General features: G+C 36.7%; 2 protein-coding genes across 2 annotated transcripts; one reads left to right on the top strand and one right to left on the bottom strand.

Moving 5' to 3' along the window:
* The first annotated feature begins 1,157 nt into the window (after positions 1-1,157).
* Positions 1,158-2,808, top strand: LOC110107866 (expansin-A10). Its single transcript, XM_020838297.2, has 3 exons — positions 1,158-1,490; positions 1,585-1,897; positions 2,111-2,808. The coding sequence occupies exons 1-3, from the start codon at positions 1,358-1,360 to the stop codon at positions 2,415-2,417; spliced, it is 753 nt and encodes a 250-aa protein (XP_020693956.1). The 5' UTR covers positions 1,158-1,357; the 3' UTR covers positions 2,418-2,808.
* A 2,197-nt stretch (positions 2,809-5,005) lies between these two features.
* On the bottom strand, positions 5,006-14,739 carry LOC110107865 (O-fucosyltransferase 31). The gene is made up of 10 exons (XM_020838296.2): positions 14,485-14,739; positions 10,847-10,909; positions 10,673-10,754; positions 10,493-10,563; positions 10,252-10,340; positions 9,951-10,154; positions 7,141-7,405; positions 6,342-6,569; positions 6,067-6,264; positions 5,006-5,360 (listed from the first exon to the last, which is right to left on the bottom strand). The coding sequence occupies exons 1-10, from the start codon at positions 14,737-14,739 to the stop codon at positions 5,151-5,153; spliced, it is 1,665 nt and encodes a 554-aa protein (XP_020693955.1). The 3' UTR covers positions 5,006-5,150.
* Positions 14,740-15,087: the final 348 nt, after the last annotated feature.

Below are 15,087 nucleotides of genomic sequence, written 5' to 3'. Positions count from 1 at the left end.
TTATAATGGCATTTTGCCTTTTCATGCAAGTTAAACTGCATGGAAGGGCAAAATAACTTTACAACGAGCGAGTTGCTACTCTTTTTTTTACACCCCCTAAGAACTAATTTCTTTTTGTAAGTGCTCTTTAAATATTTCATATGAAGAAATTAAAATTAAAATCAAATTTTAATTTGAAAATTTGAAGAGGTCGAAATTGAAAAATCAAATTTGAGCTTGAAAGTTTTGCTCTGTACTAATTTAATGTGTAATTAAATTCTCAAAAAAAAAAAGAAAAAGAATCTTTATTAATGAACGAACCGATTGGTCCATTTGGATAGACAAATCGTTAGTTGGAACTGCAATAAATGAAGCTGCATCTAAAGCTTTAAACCGTTATTTAACTCGACTATTCAGCAAAACAGCGAGCAGGACAATGGAGGGAGCAGGACAGCGAAACGTGTCTAAATTTTCACGCTCTTCAAAGAAAATTTATATAAAAATTATAAGCCTGCCTCCATCGATCAAATTTTTGTTTTTTATTTAAATATAAATGTTTTTCAGAGTAAAACACAACCTTTTAAGGAATTAAACCATCTCCAACCGAGGTGCACACGATGATATGCCGTCTACCATTCGCTCATTTGAACGCTAAGGTTTCATTTGGGACGGCTTTCTTATTGCTTCATAAAGCAGCTTTCAAGTACAAAAAATTTACAAAAAATTGTTTTAAAAATCAATAAAAAAGCCGTCCCAAAAGAAGCCTAAATCGCATGCCAAAATTTAGGTGAACAGTGTGACACCAATATTGATGTATTGGCGTCACAGTGTTCACCTACATAAAATTGGGATATGAGATTTGTCAAAGATGCGCGTGAAAGAGGATGAAGATGATTACATTCGATGCGAGATGAAGAATCCCACCAAAAGAGGAGAATCAAATGGAGTTGGATTGTTACTTTGAAGTTTTACTGTGTTTTGAAGTGAAAAATAGATTTTTCGGTTGGAGATGCTCTTAACCGCTCGAGGAATTCAAACTCGAAGGCTTTTTATTTTTGCAGCATCTTCTTTTTAATCGCATGACCTGTTTACCTTCATTGTGTTTTCCTTTACCGAGGAAGCCTCCAAAGCTGTGATCTTTCAAATATCAAAACCGCCAGAATAGCCACAACAGAGCTCTCTTTTTACCCAAAGGTTCCAGCTTTCATCGACTTGTCCATGCCTGGCCTCAGAACAGTCCTTGTTTCTGTTTGAACCTTGAACAGGTGGCTGTGACCTCCCTCCCATTCCCTCTATTTAATCCTCCTAACTCTTCCCGTTCTCTCCCACAATCATTCTCTCTTCTTCTTCTTCATTCCATAGTTTCTTCAACAAGGAGATGGTTTCTTTCGTGGTTCTCCTTGTTGGTATTCTACCTTTCTTTTCTCCTTCACTCGGTTATGGAGTCGGAGAAGGGTGGACTAATGCTCACGCCACCTTCTACGGCGGGAGTGATGCTTCAGGCACAATGGGTACTCTTCTTCTCCAAGTTTTATTTTGTCTGCAACTCCTTACCTTCTCCAGCTTTCCTTTATTCCTAAAACTCTATGTTTTGTTCTGCTGAAGGTGGTGCTTGTGGTTATGGAAATCTGTACAGTCAGGGTTATGGAACTAACACTGCAGCTCTGAGCACTGCTCTCTTCAACAATGGCCTCAGCTGCGGCTCTTGCTATGAGATTAGGTGCGTTAATGAACACCAATGGTGTCTTCCAAGCTCCATTGTCGTCACTGCAACTAACTTCTGCCCACCAAACAATGCTCTCCCTAATGATGCCGGTGGGTGGTGCAATCCTCCTCTCCAGCATTTTGATCTCTCTCAGCCTGTTTTCCAACGTATTGCGCTTTACAAGGCTGGGATTGTGCCTGTTTCTTACAGAAGGTCAGTCTCTGCTTCTTCCTCTGTTTCACATTTTGCTAAGAGGATGGAACACCAGAGAGCTTTTAAGTTCTGTTAAATATATTACCAGATTGATATCGATTAACTCAAAAGCTAAATAATTAGCATTCCAAAAGATTTTAATCCTCAAATTTACTGTAGTGGGACTAATCTTTGAATACATTTTAACTCTGTTTTTTTTTTTTTTTTAAGCAGAGTTCCATGTAGGAGAAGGGGAGGTATTAGATTCACCATTAACGGGCACTCCTACTTCAACCTGGTTCTAATCACCAACGTCGGGGGCGCCGGAGATGTTCATGCTGTGTCTGTCAAGGGATCAAAGACCGGCTGGCAACCCATGTCAAGAAACTGGGGACAGAACTGGCAAAGCAACTCCTACCTCGACGGCCAATCTCTCTCCTTCAAAGTTACAACCAGTGATGGCCAAACTATAGTCTCTTACAACGCAGCGCCACCAAACTGGTCCTTCGGCCAGACCTTCGCCGGAGCTCAGTTCCATTAAGGCTCGCTTATCTGACCATTTCTCCATCTCTATTGCTATATATATTATAGCTTAAGAAGTGTAGTATGTCTTAATTTAGAAGATATATTTAGCTGTTATTGTGAGAAGGGGAAGGGAAGGGGCTTATTTTAAGATTGCTCCTTCCAATGTTGTTTAGGGATGAATGATGTGTGGGAGGGAAAGGAGAGGGAGCAGAGGTGAACTGAACTTCAGCACCCGCTACTCTCTCCTTTTACTACTGTGTTCTGCTTTGATGGATTCATCGAACACCTTTGGGAGATTATTACTGGTTATTGTTATCATTTTCAGCAACTTGCTGATTATTATTAAGTCTGTAATTGGATTTTAGTTGTTAATGATGGAATTTGGGTTCTATTATGGTTGATGTTTAGTTCTTCTCTACAAATTTTTATATTTTTAAACATAATCAAAGAAAATAATACTAATTGACTTTGAGTTGAAAGAAACTCATAAATTGGCTAAAGTTGGAGAGAAGCGGTCTGTAGAATAGAACGAGTAGTAAGGGCATCTCCTATTGAACTACTACCGTTTGAATGGCGGCAGCTTCAGTCGAACGGCAAAACTTCCGCTATTTGATTGCGGGTGAACAGTGGAACATCAATATTGACGTTGTATTGTTCATCTTCGTTATTTTTCTATCTCTACTGAACTTGTCGAAAAAACGTGCGAATGAAGAGAACTACTCTTAGGGCATCTCTAACGGAGAACGCCATTTTTCACCGCAAAATACAGCAATATTCCAAAATGCTGTGGTGCTGCTCCAATCGAACTTTATTTTAAGTGCTTCTGCAAAGGTAACGATCCTTCTCCCTTTCCCGCGTTTTTCCGGTTGAGAGAGCAAAATAGTGTATGTGAACAATGCAACGTAAATATTGGTGTCGCACTGTTCACCCACAAATAAATGGCGGAAGATTTGAGATTCAGTTGGAGCGATCGAACGATGCCATACGATCCTTTGGCGTTCGGTTGGAGATGCTCTTACCTTCGCAAAAGGGACAAAATCGAGTTAGTGCACTACATTTTGGAGTTAAAAAATGATATTTTCGGTTGGAGGTCTCTAAGAGAAGAACTCAAGAAGAGTTATGAATGCAGAGTTTCCAAGGCACGATGAGATTCTTTGACCTTGGCTGTGTAGCCGATTTTGCAGCTTTTGACCATGACCGACATAACTGAGAGCTTTTAATGACCGAAGCGGTGCTCATGTAAATGATTTTCTGGCTTGGCCGACATTGTTGAAAGCTATCAATGGAATGAAGATGGAGCTCAAGGAAATGATTTTCTAGGTAGTGATGGACTGTCACTCTGGCCTCCCTCAGTTGCCCCAATCTTTTGAATACTGTTGATGTTTATATTCATGAGAGAGATTGCTAGTTAGGTGCAAATCTTTTTAAAATTATTTGTGGAATTGGGGTGAAATAAATTGAGTTTTTAAAAATTTGACATGGGTGATAAATATTTTTTTATATTAAAAGAGTTAAATTTAAATTTTTTATACCAATCATGCTCTATAAATTTGCATGCTAAAAGTATGTTCCAATTAATTTTTTAAAAGAACATTTGAGTTGATTACTTAATAAATACTTATGGTAGAATATGATTTCTCTAATTCTTCATTTGAATGGTAAAATCTTATTCTCTACCAATAGAGAAAATAATATTTGTTTAAAGAGAGAAAGAGAGATCAAATTAAATTTGTATTATTTTGTGAAGTGATCGGAGTATAAGAATCACAATGCATCATATGCAGAAGATTTATAATTGATGTCACCAAAAATCATTTTGACAGGCGTGAATCTCAATGTATATTTGAGTTGAAAAGTTTCAAAATTAAATTAGGGACAAACTAAACCAAAACTTGCAATCAAATTGAATTTCTCAATGAGACGAAATCAAAATTGGTCCAGTTCAAGCCCAAATAGATCCAAATCAAGAGATCGAAGCATATTTGAAAGCTTCAAAGTATTAAGTGGATGCTAGACTCCTTAGGATGCAATATGCACCAATTCAAAACTATGCTTAATTAAAAAAAAAAATAGCAGTGGAAAAGAAAAGGGCTATAAATATATCAAGAGTTAATCAACTCCTGCAACCTATTTGTTTAAATTATAAAATAAGGTTTAAATACTTAGAACAATATTTCAATTTGACACATGAGAACATCTCTACCCAACCTTTTCAGAAAACCAGTGAACTGCGCGCCCCACCCCGTCAGTACTGTGTTGCCTACGCTTGCGCCCCAAAACGGTTGGCGCTAAGGCAACTTGACTCTCCCCCGCTTGCTGCTTGCCAGTTTTTCCATCATCCAATCCACAACAAATCAAATGAAACCGTTTCTCTTTCACTACGTGCCTTGTTCCGCTCTCGCTCGCCGCTATCTACATTATTTGATTCTCTTTATTTCTCCTTGACTCCTTCAATGTAATATGCACTAATTCAAAATAATACTACATTAAGAAAAACAATCATGTAGCCTATCTTTATCTTATTAGTTGGGAACTGTTTTTTATTTCTCTTTCCCTAGCATAGCAGGTCTCTCTCTCTCTCCAAAATGGCATGCTACTGAACAATTTCAGTAAAGATGACTATAAACAAATAGGGTCATGTTCAAAAAGCCAAATAAAAGCAACAATGGGCATGACTATCAAATGAAAAATACAACAAAATACACTAAAATATGAAGTTTGGAACTAAAAGGCCATAGAAATTTACATTTCATCCCTGGCACATGCAATCTGAAGCAGGATATGTGTAAATGGACTGCTTAGGCTTCCTCAGCCGAATCTGTCCTTCTCTTCCTTTGTGCCCTGCTTGCACCTCCCTCTGGAACTCAAACCACTCTAAGCTCTTGTTCAGGAAAAGCTGACCTAGTAGAGCCATGTTTGGCCTTATTGTCTTCAAGTTCTCATAGGTCCGGTGGCCAACCTAATAACATTATAGACGTTTCATGTGATTTCTGTATTAATAGAATATATGGATTCAAATAGCAGAAACAAGATACTTTGATTTGTCAAAGTTGGTTAATGTTATATTAGTGATTAGAGAAATGATTATACATTTTATGAACTGTGAACTAAAAGTTCTCAAAGCTTTAGGTTTTGTTCGGGACCGCTTTTTTCTGCTTCTTAAAACATCTTTCTATTATAATTTTTTTTTTATTTTGTACTAGAAAGCAGAGCCGTGCATTAGGTACCGGTATGGGTACGCGCCCATGGCCACGTGGGTGGGTATGGGTGGATACTCAACATAAAGGGACAAATCGATTTACATTACTAATCACAATATGCATGCAGTATATTACAATATTCCTTACTACGCAGTGCGCAACATTGAACAACGCCACGAGCAATCTTGAAAGTTTGGAGTCAGAGAAAAGGGCAACAAACCTCAAGGCCGTGGCAGACTCCATTCAAGAAGCGTGAAGAGTGGGTGAGTGTGGGTGGCTATGACATCCCGAAAGTCACCAAAGATGGGCATGGGTGGACAAAGCCTACCAGCACAAAGCGTGGGTACCCAACTAGGACCCCATATAGGGATCTGCTAGAAAGTTGCTTTAAGAAGCAGAAAAAAAAAAAAAAAGCCATCCCAAATGAAGCCTTAAACTCATATTTCTGTACTAAAATAAATTTACCATGGCATTGTGCATATTGCCTGGGGATGCGGAGATGAAGATGTCGCTGTGCATGCTGACATAGTAATCAACAGCAGCAAGAAGAGAAGCCTTCCCTTCAACCCTTGCAAGTTCCTCTGAAGAAGCAATGCTCTTCTTATCTTCCATCAAGGGAAAAAGGTTGCGCAAGCTTGAGATTCTGGCCTCCCCACCGTAGACCTATAAATAATATTTAAAATCAGATTTCAGAACAGAAAGAATCCATCGTGAGGGAAGGAAATTAGAAGCAGATAAACCTTATGGGAGGCTAGATAAAGGCGAGTTTTGTTGTCGAAGCCCAAGGCTGCTAAGAGTAATCCAATTTCCTCAGGCGTCATTGGGCAGCGACCCTGGTTACGTAGTTCTTCATCTGTGAATTGGGAGTTCATAACCCTTCCTTGCCAAATCACTTGTCTGTACTTAGCTAAAGCCAACCTTTCAGCTTTACCACCACCAAAGTCACAGGCTGAATGAGCTGCCATGTCCTGCAAAGTTGCCAATTTTAGGATCTGCTGCAAAATGTCTTCAATTATAGTCAAATGGAAATACTAATCTACACTTAAACGCATCTAGAGTATTAATTGCACATTCCTAACAACTGTTATTTCACTTAACTAGGTACTGTGATTAAAAAAAAATGATCAAATGATTCCAAAATTTTTTAAGTGGGACTATCTTAATCCTAAAGTTTTTTTTTTCGGATTTCTATTTAGTTCTACTACTCATCAAATCTAAAACAAATTTGATCATATTGTCAACTTAATCATTTCTTCAGACAAATTATTGAAGGGGAAATTGTTGGAGAAAAGCTTTTCATGAGAGTAATTATGACATTTAAGATCAATCTCATTTGATAAACCTCCTTAGGGAATACTTTCCTCCACCGATCTCCGTTCAACGAATGACAAGTTGATGAAGAACCAAATTGATTCATATTTGATAAACTGAGGGATTGATTAAATATAAGTAAAAATCTTAGATTATAATGGGCAAAACTAAAAAGTCTAAAGATCATTGTGAACATTTACTATGAGAAAAACTAGTGTTCAAAAATACCTTGTCAAACCTCAAATGCAATGTGACATACTTCCCATTCCCATCGTTACTAACATTTTCGTCGACAACCTCCTGTATATATTCATCAGAGCGCACATGTTTTGGATATCTGAGGCGTTTAACGAGCATTTCTCCCAATGTGTTGACATGAGGAACAAATGCTAATGCCTGAAAGTTGACTTTGCAACGCAACCTCTGAAGGTCACCAGCCAAATTGTCAAAAGCAAGGCGGTGTGAGAAGGGAGCAATTGCTACAATTCCATAACTGAAGAAACAAAAAAAAATGAATAAGATAAGTTGGTATACACCATTCCCTTTAGAATTTTTTTAAAAAAAGCTATCAGCCAAAATGAGCTGGCTCATGCTGATAAAATTGGACGTGAATTGAGGAAGTATATATTATGGGATTATTTGTGTTATAATATTATATGAAGCGTAGATTTGGGCCAACAAGTAAACTTACCATAAAAAGATTGACAAAAAGTACAAGTTGGACTCGGTAAGTCATACAATATGGCAACATAAATAAGAATCAGACTAATAAAAATATTGTGGAAAGATTGTAGCTGTGATATTTTTCATCAATCCATCATCAAGGCATGAAATAGTTTTGAGTACTTCTACGCTTCCTAAAAAATCTACTCAAAATTAAATTGGGATCCACGTTACTTAGGTGGCCCAATAAAAGTAAGATATAACTCAATGCTATGAACTTTAACTTGAAAAGTACTTGGACAATCGAAGTAAAATGAACTCCAACTTTTTAAGAATTTTTTGTAAAGTGAAGCCTTACCCAATGAATAAGCAATCCATATAATAAGCATGGTATATACAAGTCAAATGTCGAACGCCACCCAATGATTATTATCATTACGAGGTCATCAACATCGTTTAATTAGCCCAATGAGATATCATTCCAAATGTGTCTATCTCATGAATTTAATTAGCCACACACTCTAAACCAAAGCATATATTTTAAATTATATATTACTTCAACACCCAAAACCATACAAATAAAGAGACAGATGGCCATTTAGGGAGGAAAAGAGAGGCAATTTTTATACTCAAGTTTATTATAATCAAGTCATAAAGCCTCTCTCTCTCTCTCTAAATTCCTTATTTTCCTTTGGCATATTTCTATCTTTATTCTCTCTCATTCTTCTAATTCGCTGAAACTTCATGAATCCTGTGAGTATGATTCTAGCATAATCAACATACAAATATGAATCCGACAATTGGAGAAAAAAAATATAGAATTATAACAACTTCATTAATTTTGAAGAATCAATTTAATTAAGTCTAAGAAAATCTACCAATAAAGCTATTTTTTAAAGACAAAAAGTAAAGTGAAGTATATAAGAGCAAAAAAAAAGGGATTTCTTCATGATTTCTAATTAATTTAGTACAAAAACAAGAATGGTATCGAAAATATGTTAAATTTTCTAAATACATGAATAATGGAGAACATCCAACTGTTAAAAATAGTTGTGAATTATATTAACTATAAGGATGCTTACAAATGATATTAAAAGTAAGATACATTGATATATATTTTTTGTATATGAAATAGCTCTAAAAATGAAATCTACCACTAAAAATAAGAGTAATAGATAAAGCATTTAGAGGATAAAAAATTTAGAATCAATACAGCAAAAGATGACTATACAATCTAAAATTTTAGATAATGTGAAATTAACAATTATTAATTAATATTATTAAAAGATAAAGCAAAAGTCAGGGGTTAAAGGATTAACCATCTTGAATCTATATACAGAAAAATAAAGAAGAATTTCTAGAATTAATAATGAGTGGTTAAAATGAAGAAGAATATCAAGAGTATTGCGCAAGAAGAGGATATAATAAAGGCTTGGAGGAAAATTTTATAAAACTACAGATAGGTCGACAATATAATATGGATTTTGACATAGGAAATTAAAAGATATATGATGAGGACATCGATCAGAGATTCAAGCATGTGTATCGCCGGAAGAATCGCAGATCGATGGCCACAATTGAGAGCTTGTATTTTTAGATTTATTTGTGCATTTCAGTCTTTTATATATTCCTATTGTACCCTTTATTTTCATGTTGAGTCATGATGTAGCCCGAGGGCAATTTAGTATTTGCGTCTTCTTTGTGTTGAGACCTATATATAGGTCCTTGTTTTTGTATTTTGGGGATGAATTTTGGGAATGAAAAAAAGTTATGTTTTGTCTCCACTTTTCTAGCATGAGTGCTTGAGAGGGAAGAGAGCTCAAGGTGAGCAAATCGCAAGGCCCACCAGTCGTTGGAAGAGTCCGCAGCTCGTGGTTAATTTATCGTCTTCTCGTTGTGTTTCTCATCTTCTTCCCCTTCCCATTGAGATCCAACCGACCAAACCCCTAATTGCCGCCCCCCCCCATTTAGTTATGCAGTACAAGCTACAGCTTTTTCTGTTTTAAGCTTTAGTAGAAAGAAAGGTTTAGTATATACTACCGGCATTGTAATAGCTACAGTAGTTTTGCCTTTGATCAATACAACCAAACACACAGTTACTGTGAGTATTTTCTTGTTGCTTTCTCCCTGTTCATCTCATTCGCAGGTGCTGCGGCATCACTTCCAGCAAAAGAATTTTCTTCCAACAGGATGGTAGATGAAAATTTCTTAAGATCATTACAATTAACCATCACAAAGCACGAGAATTTTGCAATTGTTTCTTAGGTTTTAAAGAAATTCCTCCATGTCTCTCTCCCCGCTATGGAGAGGATTAAATGGGAGTCTGTTAAAAGTACTAGAGAAAATGAAAAATTAAAGATTAATCTTTAACTAACCTTTGAAGAACAGGAAGAACATTCTCTAGGTACCAGTTTGCTGATGCATGAACTGGTGCAGTTTTGATCCTTGTGGTCCTAATGGCAACAGCATAATACTCCCGCGTGCTCCATGCATATTCTGGAGGCAACTCTCTTACTACAGAGATTTCATCCTTCAACACATTAATGAAGTGATCCACATCATAGATTTCCTCAAACGAGCTGCAAAACAACAATGATTTATCAGTATTGTTTTTACTTAAACTACACAACAAATAACTAAAAAAGAGGAAGAAAAACACAGCTTAGCTAGAACTACCTTGAATCTTTCCAAACAGAATTTACTTCAAGATGAGGGATTACTAGGGTTGCATTTAAGATTTTAGCAACAGCAACAGCATCACAAATCTACATAAGAAAACATATTTTATATCTAGTGATATGGTCCATTTTACAGGGAAAAATATTGAAGAGAGAATACAAATGTTTCCATAAAATTTTCATGTCTGTCAAGTGTACACTCAAGTTTCGATTACAAGTTAAAAGACCGAAGAGCCTACCCCCATCCTTTGCTGGTTTAACCCTCCATCAAGAAACACTTGGATGAATCCACTTGACTTCACAGGGCGTCCTAGATGCAAGAAAAAAAAAATCAATAATTCAGAAGTACATTATTAAGATAATAAAATTAAGTCTCTTGCTATGAGGTACATTTTGCCCATATTGTAAACAACAGTTACCAGTAATACTTGCTGATGGAATGCAGGGTTTCCAACCCTGTGGCGCCAAAGGAGCCCAGAGCTCAGACTTCCGCTCATTGGGCTGCAAAGAAAATTAAAATAAGAAACATCAGCAAAGGCTAACACAAGCAAAAAAAAAACAAATGCAGATGCTTTTTCAACAACTGAGCTCACAATTTCAGAAATCAAAGCGGCCTTCAGAAGAGATGCGTGTCTTGGTTTTGGAGCATTCCACTCCTGCAAGAAAAAATCAATTTCTTTTTATGAAATTATGGAAATGATAAAATGCTATTTTAACTGATTGGGGACGGAAATGTGTACATGAAGCTTGTTGCATTTAATCCTAAGATAAAAAACACAGGTCAGCCGCCAATGGGAGATATGAAGGATTATAGTATCTATATAATAACAACAACAACAAGCCTTTATCCCATTGTGGGGTAGCTACATGAATTCTTTTTTCTCTATTGTGTCATGTTAAGAGTTAAATTCTGATCTAAATCTAATAAAGAAATGTCATTTCTAATATTTTCTAACCAAATCTTTTTAGGTCTACCTTTATGTTTCTTAACATAAGTCAAATCTAATACATCTATTTTCCTAACCGGGTCATCGGAAGGCCGCCATTTTATGTGATCAAAACCATCTAAGGCGACTCTCTCTAATCTTATCTTCCACAGAAGCTACTCCTACCTTTTCAAGTATATGCTCATTTGATATTCTGCCTTTAAGAGTAAAGCCACTCATCCACCTGAGCAAGAATTATACTATCAATACTGAGTTTTATTATTATATAAACGGAGATAACTTCAAACATCATTTATAAATAATGTATAAAGCACTGTGTATTCCTGGAATATAAAGCACAAAACAATTTTCCAAGGTAATTGAGGACAGAATTCACTTGGGATTCTTTTATTTCTTTTTCTATATTTTTAACTATGACGGCCTGCTTGGTTCAAACTTATTAAACATCTTAGGTCGGCTTAAGCCATATTTCTCAGCCAAACACAACTCTGTGTATTTTTTTAAGGCAGGTTACATAGAGTGTGGCTTTTCTTTGCTTAAGAAGAACAGCAAGGAAAATCTAAGTGCCTGCTCTACCCCACTTAAGCAGCTTGGCGCACATTTGACTCCACAATGTCTCCTCTGTAGCCTTGTCTTCTTCCCTCCCTGGTGTTTTTTTTCTTAGCCAAGGATGGGTTACGAAATGGTGGCCGAGCCAAAGCAGGAAGGGAAGGAGAACATGGAAGTGAAGAAAATGACAAGATCAATGAAAATGTCAAGATTTTATTCATTAGAAAAATAAGAGAGGACACATTATATTTTTAAGTTACCATTAAAATTCCCTAACAGAATAGAACCACAAAGCCTTACATCTATATGGCTCTCAGGCAACCCTCATTTCAATTCATTCAATTCTAAGTCTGACGCAAAGCCACCACATATTTAAATGAATTTGAATATAATTATTTGAAGAATAAAATAAATATATAATTCCATGGAGAGGGAGGGAGGGATTGGCTACATGCTCCTTTAGTTTAAATTTAGATTTCCTTTTGTATCCTTGATTTGTGTTATTCCTCCATGAGCCATGTCTTAGCAGGCCGCATGCTTCAAATTCCTTCTAAAATTTTGAAGTCTTCGGCCATGTCTTTCTATGGAAAGAGAGCGGTTTTCAATTAATCAATTAATCATGAAAAGATAGTGGTTTTTGAATTAATCAATTAATCAATATCAAGCTCCTTTTGACATCCATGGCTCTATTTGAAAGGTGCAACGTTCATGAAGATTGCAATTCTTGCCTGATTGGCTAAATTATACATATAAGGAAGAAGGTGAATTTTGGCAATGTTTGAAGTGTCCTCTGGTTGGAATTTCAATGCTTCCTTGATCATGCTAAGCTCACATGAATGGATCTACTTTGGTTGGAATAGTGATGAAGCTAGTTATCAAACCATCTTAAATAACATGATTATAACGATGACTATCTTCTGTTAGACCGGTCCAGCCGGTCCAGGCGGGACCGGTTCAAGGGCGGAATAGCAGAACAGGCGGAGCTTCCGCTAGAACGAGCGGCCCGACCGCTCATTTAGAGCGTTTTAGGAAGGATTTTTGGGGAGTTTGAGAACATGATTATAATGATGACTATCTTCTTACTTGTTCTCTTCAGTTTGGAGTTAGGTTTTTTAAAAGGCTCTCATCTTTTCATCTAGGAAACCATTCTCCCCTCCTCTATAATCTTTGAATCTTCTTCCTCGTCCAAGTATGATTTTCGGTACCGGCATCCTCATCTTTTGATCTATTTCTAGTGATGCTCTCTTTGGCAACGATCTTTTTCACAAGCTAGGAGATTCTTCTATGCGACTATAAGTTATGATGTAATGGTTTTCGTAATTAGTTGATTAATGCATGAGTCAATACTTACTCTGCCATCTGCAACGCCAAGGCATTTTATTACAAAGGACTTCTTGTGAAGCCTCAAACTAGTATTCAATGGAATGAAAGCTAATTAATGGAAAATAGTTGGCAAAATTTTAGACAAATTCTATGAATAGTGACTAAGAACCAACAATAGTCATTATATTGCACATCACCGTAGTCAAAGAACACCACATTTTTGTTACTCTTCTAGAAAGATTCAAAGAAGAGTACTACTTCTATTGCAATGTTCTTCTTCTCAGCATATTCATAGCTTCATCATGATTATTTTGATATAAAATGTTGTATTTTTTCCATCTTTTAATTTGTTTTTTCTTTGTACTATATTAAATGCTTATTTGGTACAATTGATTGCCAAGCCTCAAGTGGTTAGTAAAATATAATAAGGTGGTGATGCATTGTAAGCATATTTGTAATTCATGATTTATGAGCACGTCATGATAGGATTTCAGTATATGTAGCCCTCTTCTTAATTAAATAATGTGAATAATGAGATTGATCACAACATCTTTAACACCAAGCATGATGATGTTATGTGTATGTTATCTTTGAGTCAGAGTTTATTTATCAATGTTCAATGTCATATCTTAAGTGATTAGTAAAAAGTAGGAATGATGTATGAAAGCATGTTTCATATCTTTGTTTACGGAATGTGAACGATGGAATGGTCACACTAGCATTATTCTACTTCCATGATATAATAAAAAACAACAATAAAATCAAGCCTTTATCCCATGAAGAGGGGTCAGCTACATGAATTTTTCTTTATCCATTATGTCCTATTAAGAGTCTGTTTCTCATTTAAATCTAATAAAAATGTCATTTTTAATACTTTCTAACCATATCTTTTTAGGTCTATCTCTACCTTCCTTAACATAGGCCAAATCTAATACATCTACTCTCCTAACTGGTCATCGGAACGCCTATGTTTTATGTGACCAAACCATCTAAGATGACTCTCTCTAATCTTATTTGCCACCACTCCATCCTTTTCTCATATAAAATTAGTTTATGTGTCCCCTTAAAAAAGTTTTTCCGGTTCCTCCGCTGCTATAAACAAGCAATTAACAATTCTCAGGTTTACAAACAAACTTCAGATTCGTGGCCTCTCGTTCTAGTAATCATGTCAATGTGAAACAAAATAAGAGCTAAACAATCCCGACGAGACGAAAAAAAAAACCTGCTGAATCCTACACATCGTTAGTTCATCATCCGAAACAAATCGACCTAGGAGTTGGAACAAACTCCCAGTTTCCAACTACTCTCACGCTGCCCACTCACATAATCCAGACAATTTCACAATGTCATCAAATCAAAACCTTCAAAAGCTCTTAGAGTCACACATCAACGGCATGGGAATAGCAACTCACCGAAAACATGGAAGGAGAGGCATGACCAAGGGGTGAGAAAAGCGCGGGCCAGAATACCGGGAGAAGCATCAAAAGAAGAGCGGCGTACACCGCCCTCCTCTGCGAATGGTACTGATAGACAAAGAAGTTAATCATCTTCCCCTTTCGCCGCCTCCACCGCCCCCAAATCCTGTCTAACAAGCTCGCACCGTGGCTCCAAACCCTAACCTTCGTTCCCGACAAAGTGAGTGGCGAAGGCGAAGTTCGATATCTCATCGACACCCATTCCCTCTATATCCCCTCTCCGTCTCTCTCAGTCTCCCGGTCGTGCTGGATAGAATAGAACAATCAGAACACTAGCGGTAGCTTTCGCGGACAGTCTGGTGACTACACGTAAGTGTTGGCTTCTGAATCGCTAACAATGCTGTTTTCTGATTTGCAAAGTGCAGCTTCTCGTTCTTATAGAGTTATCACCGTCGGTCGTCATAGCCGTTGGGGCCAACTGGTTCGAGCCGACGGCGACGGTGCATTAAATCCGGTTTATAATTGGATGGCTCTCACTTATTGTCGATTTTTTTTTTTTTTCACGGATTAATAGTTCGGGATTATTTTTTTTTTCTGTTT

This window comes from Dendrobium catenatum, unplaced genomic scaffold (assembly GCF_001605985.2).
Source record: "Dendrobium catenatum unplaced genomic scaffold, ASM160598v2 fragScaff_scaffold_847, whole genome shotgun sequence".
NCBI classification, from domain to species: Eukaryota; Viridiplantae; Streptophyta; class Magnoliopsida; order Asparagales; family Orchidaceae; genus Dendrobium; species Dendrobium catenatum.
This window is presented reverse-complemented; position numbering and strand designations above follow the sequence as displayed.

Excerpts from the sequence above, each read along its gene's own strand:
- LOC110107865 (XM_020838296.2), bottom strand. The coding sequence starts at position 14,739 with ATGAGATATCGAACTTCGCCTTCGCCACTCACTTTGTCGGGAACGAAG. Across the intron at positions 10,910-14,484 it reads CCTCTCCTTCCATGTTTTCG|GAGTGGAATGCTCCAAAACC; the intron begins GTGAGTTGCTAT and ends TTTTTCTTGCAG. Across the intron at positions 6,570-7,140 it reads TGCATTTGAGGTTTGACAAG|GACATGGCAGCTCATTCAGC; the intron begins GTATTTTTGAAC and ends GCAACTTTGCAG.
- LOC110107866 (XM_020838297.2), top strand. The coding sequence starts at position 1,358 with ATGGTTTCTTTCGTGGTTCTCCTTGTTGGTATTCTACCTTTCTTTTCT. Across the intron at positions 1,491-1,584 it reads TGATGCTTCAGGCACAATGG|GTGGTGCTTGTGGTTATGGA; the intron begins GTACTCTTCTTC and ends GTTCTGCTGAAG. Across the intron at positions 1,898-2,110 it reads GTGCCTGTTTCTTACAGAAG|AGTTCCATGTAGGAGAAGGG; the intron begins GTCAGTCTCTGC and ends TTTTTTAAGCAG.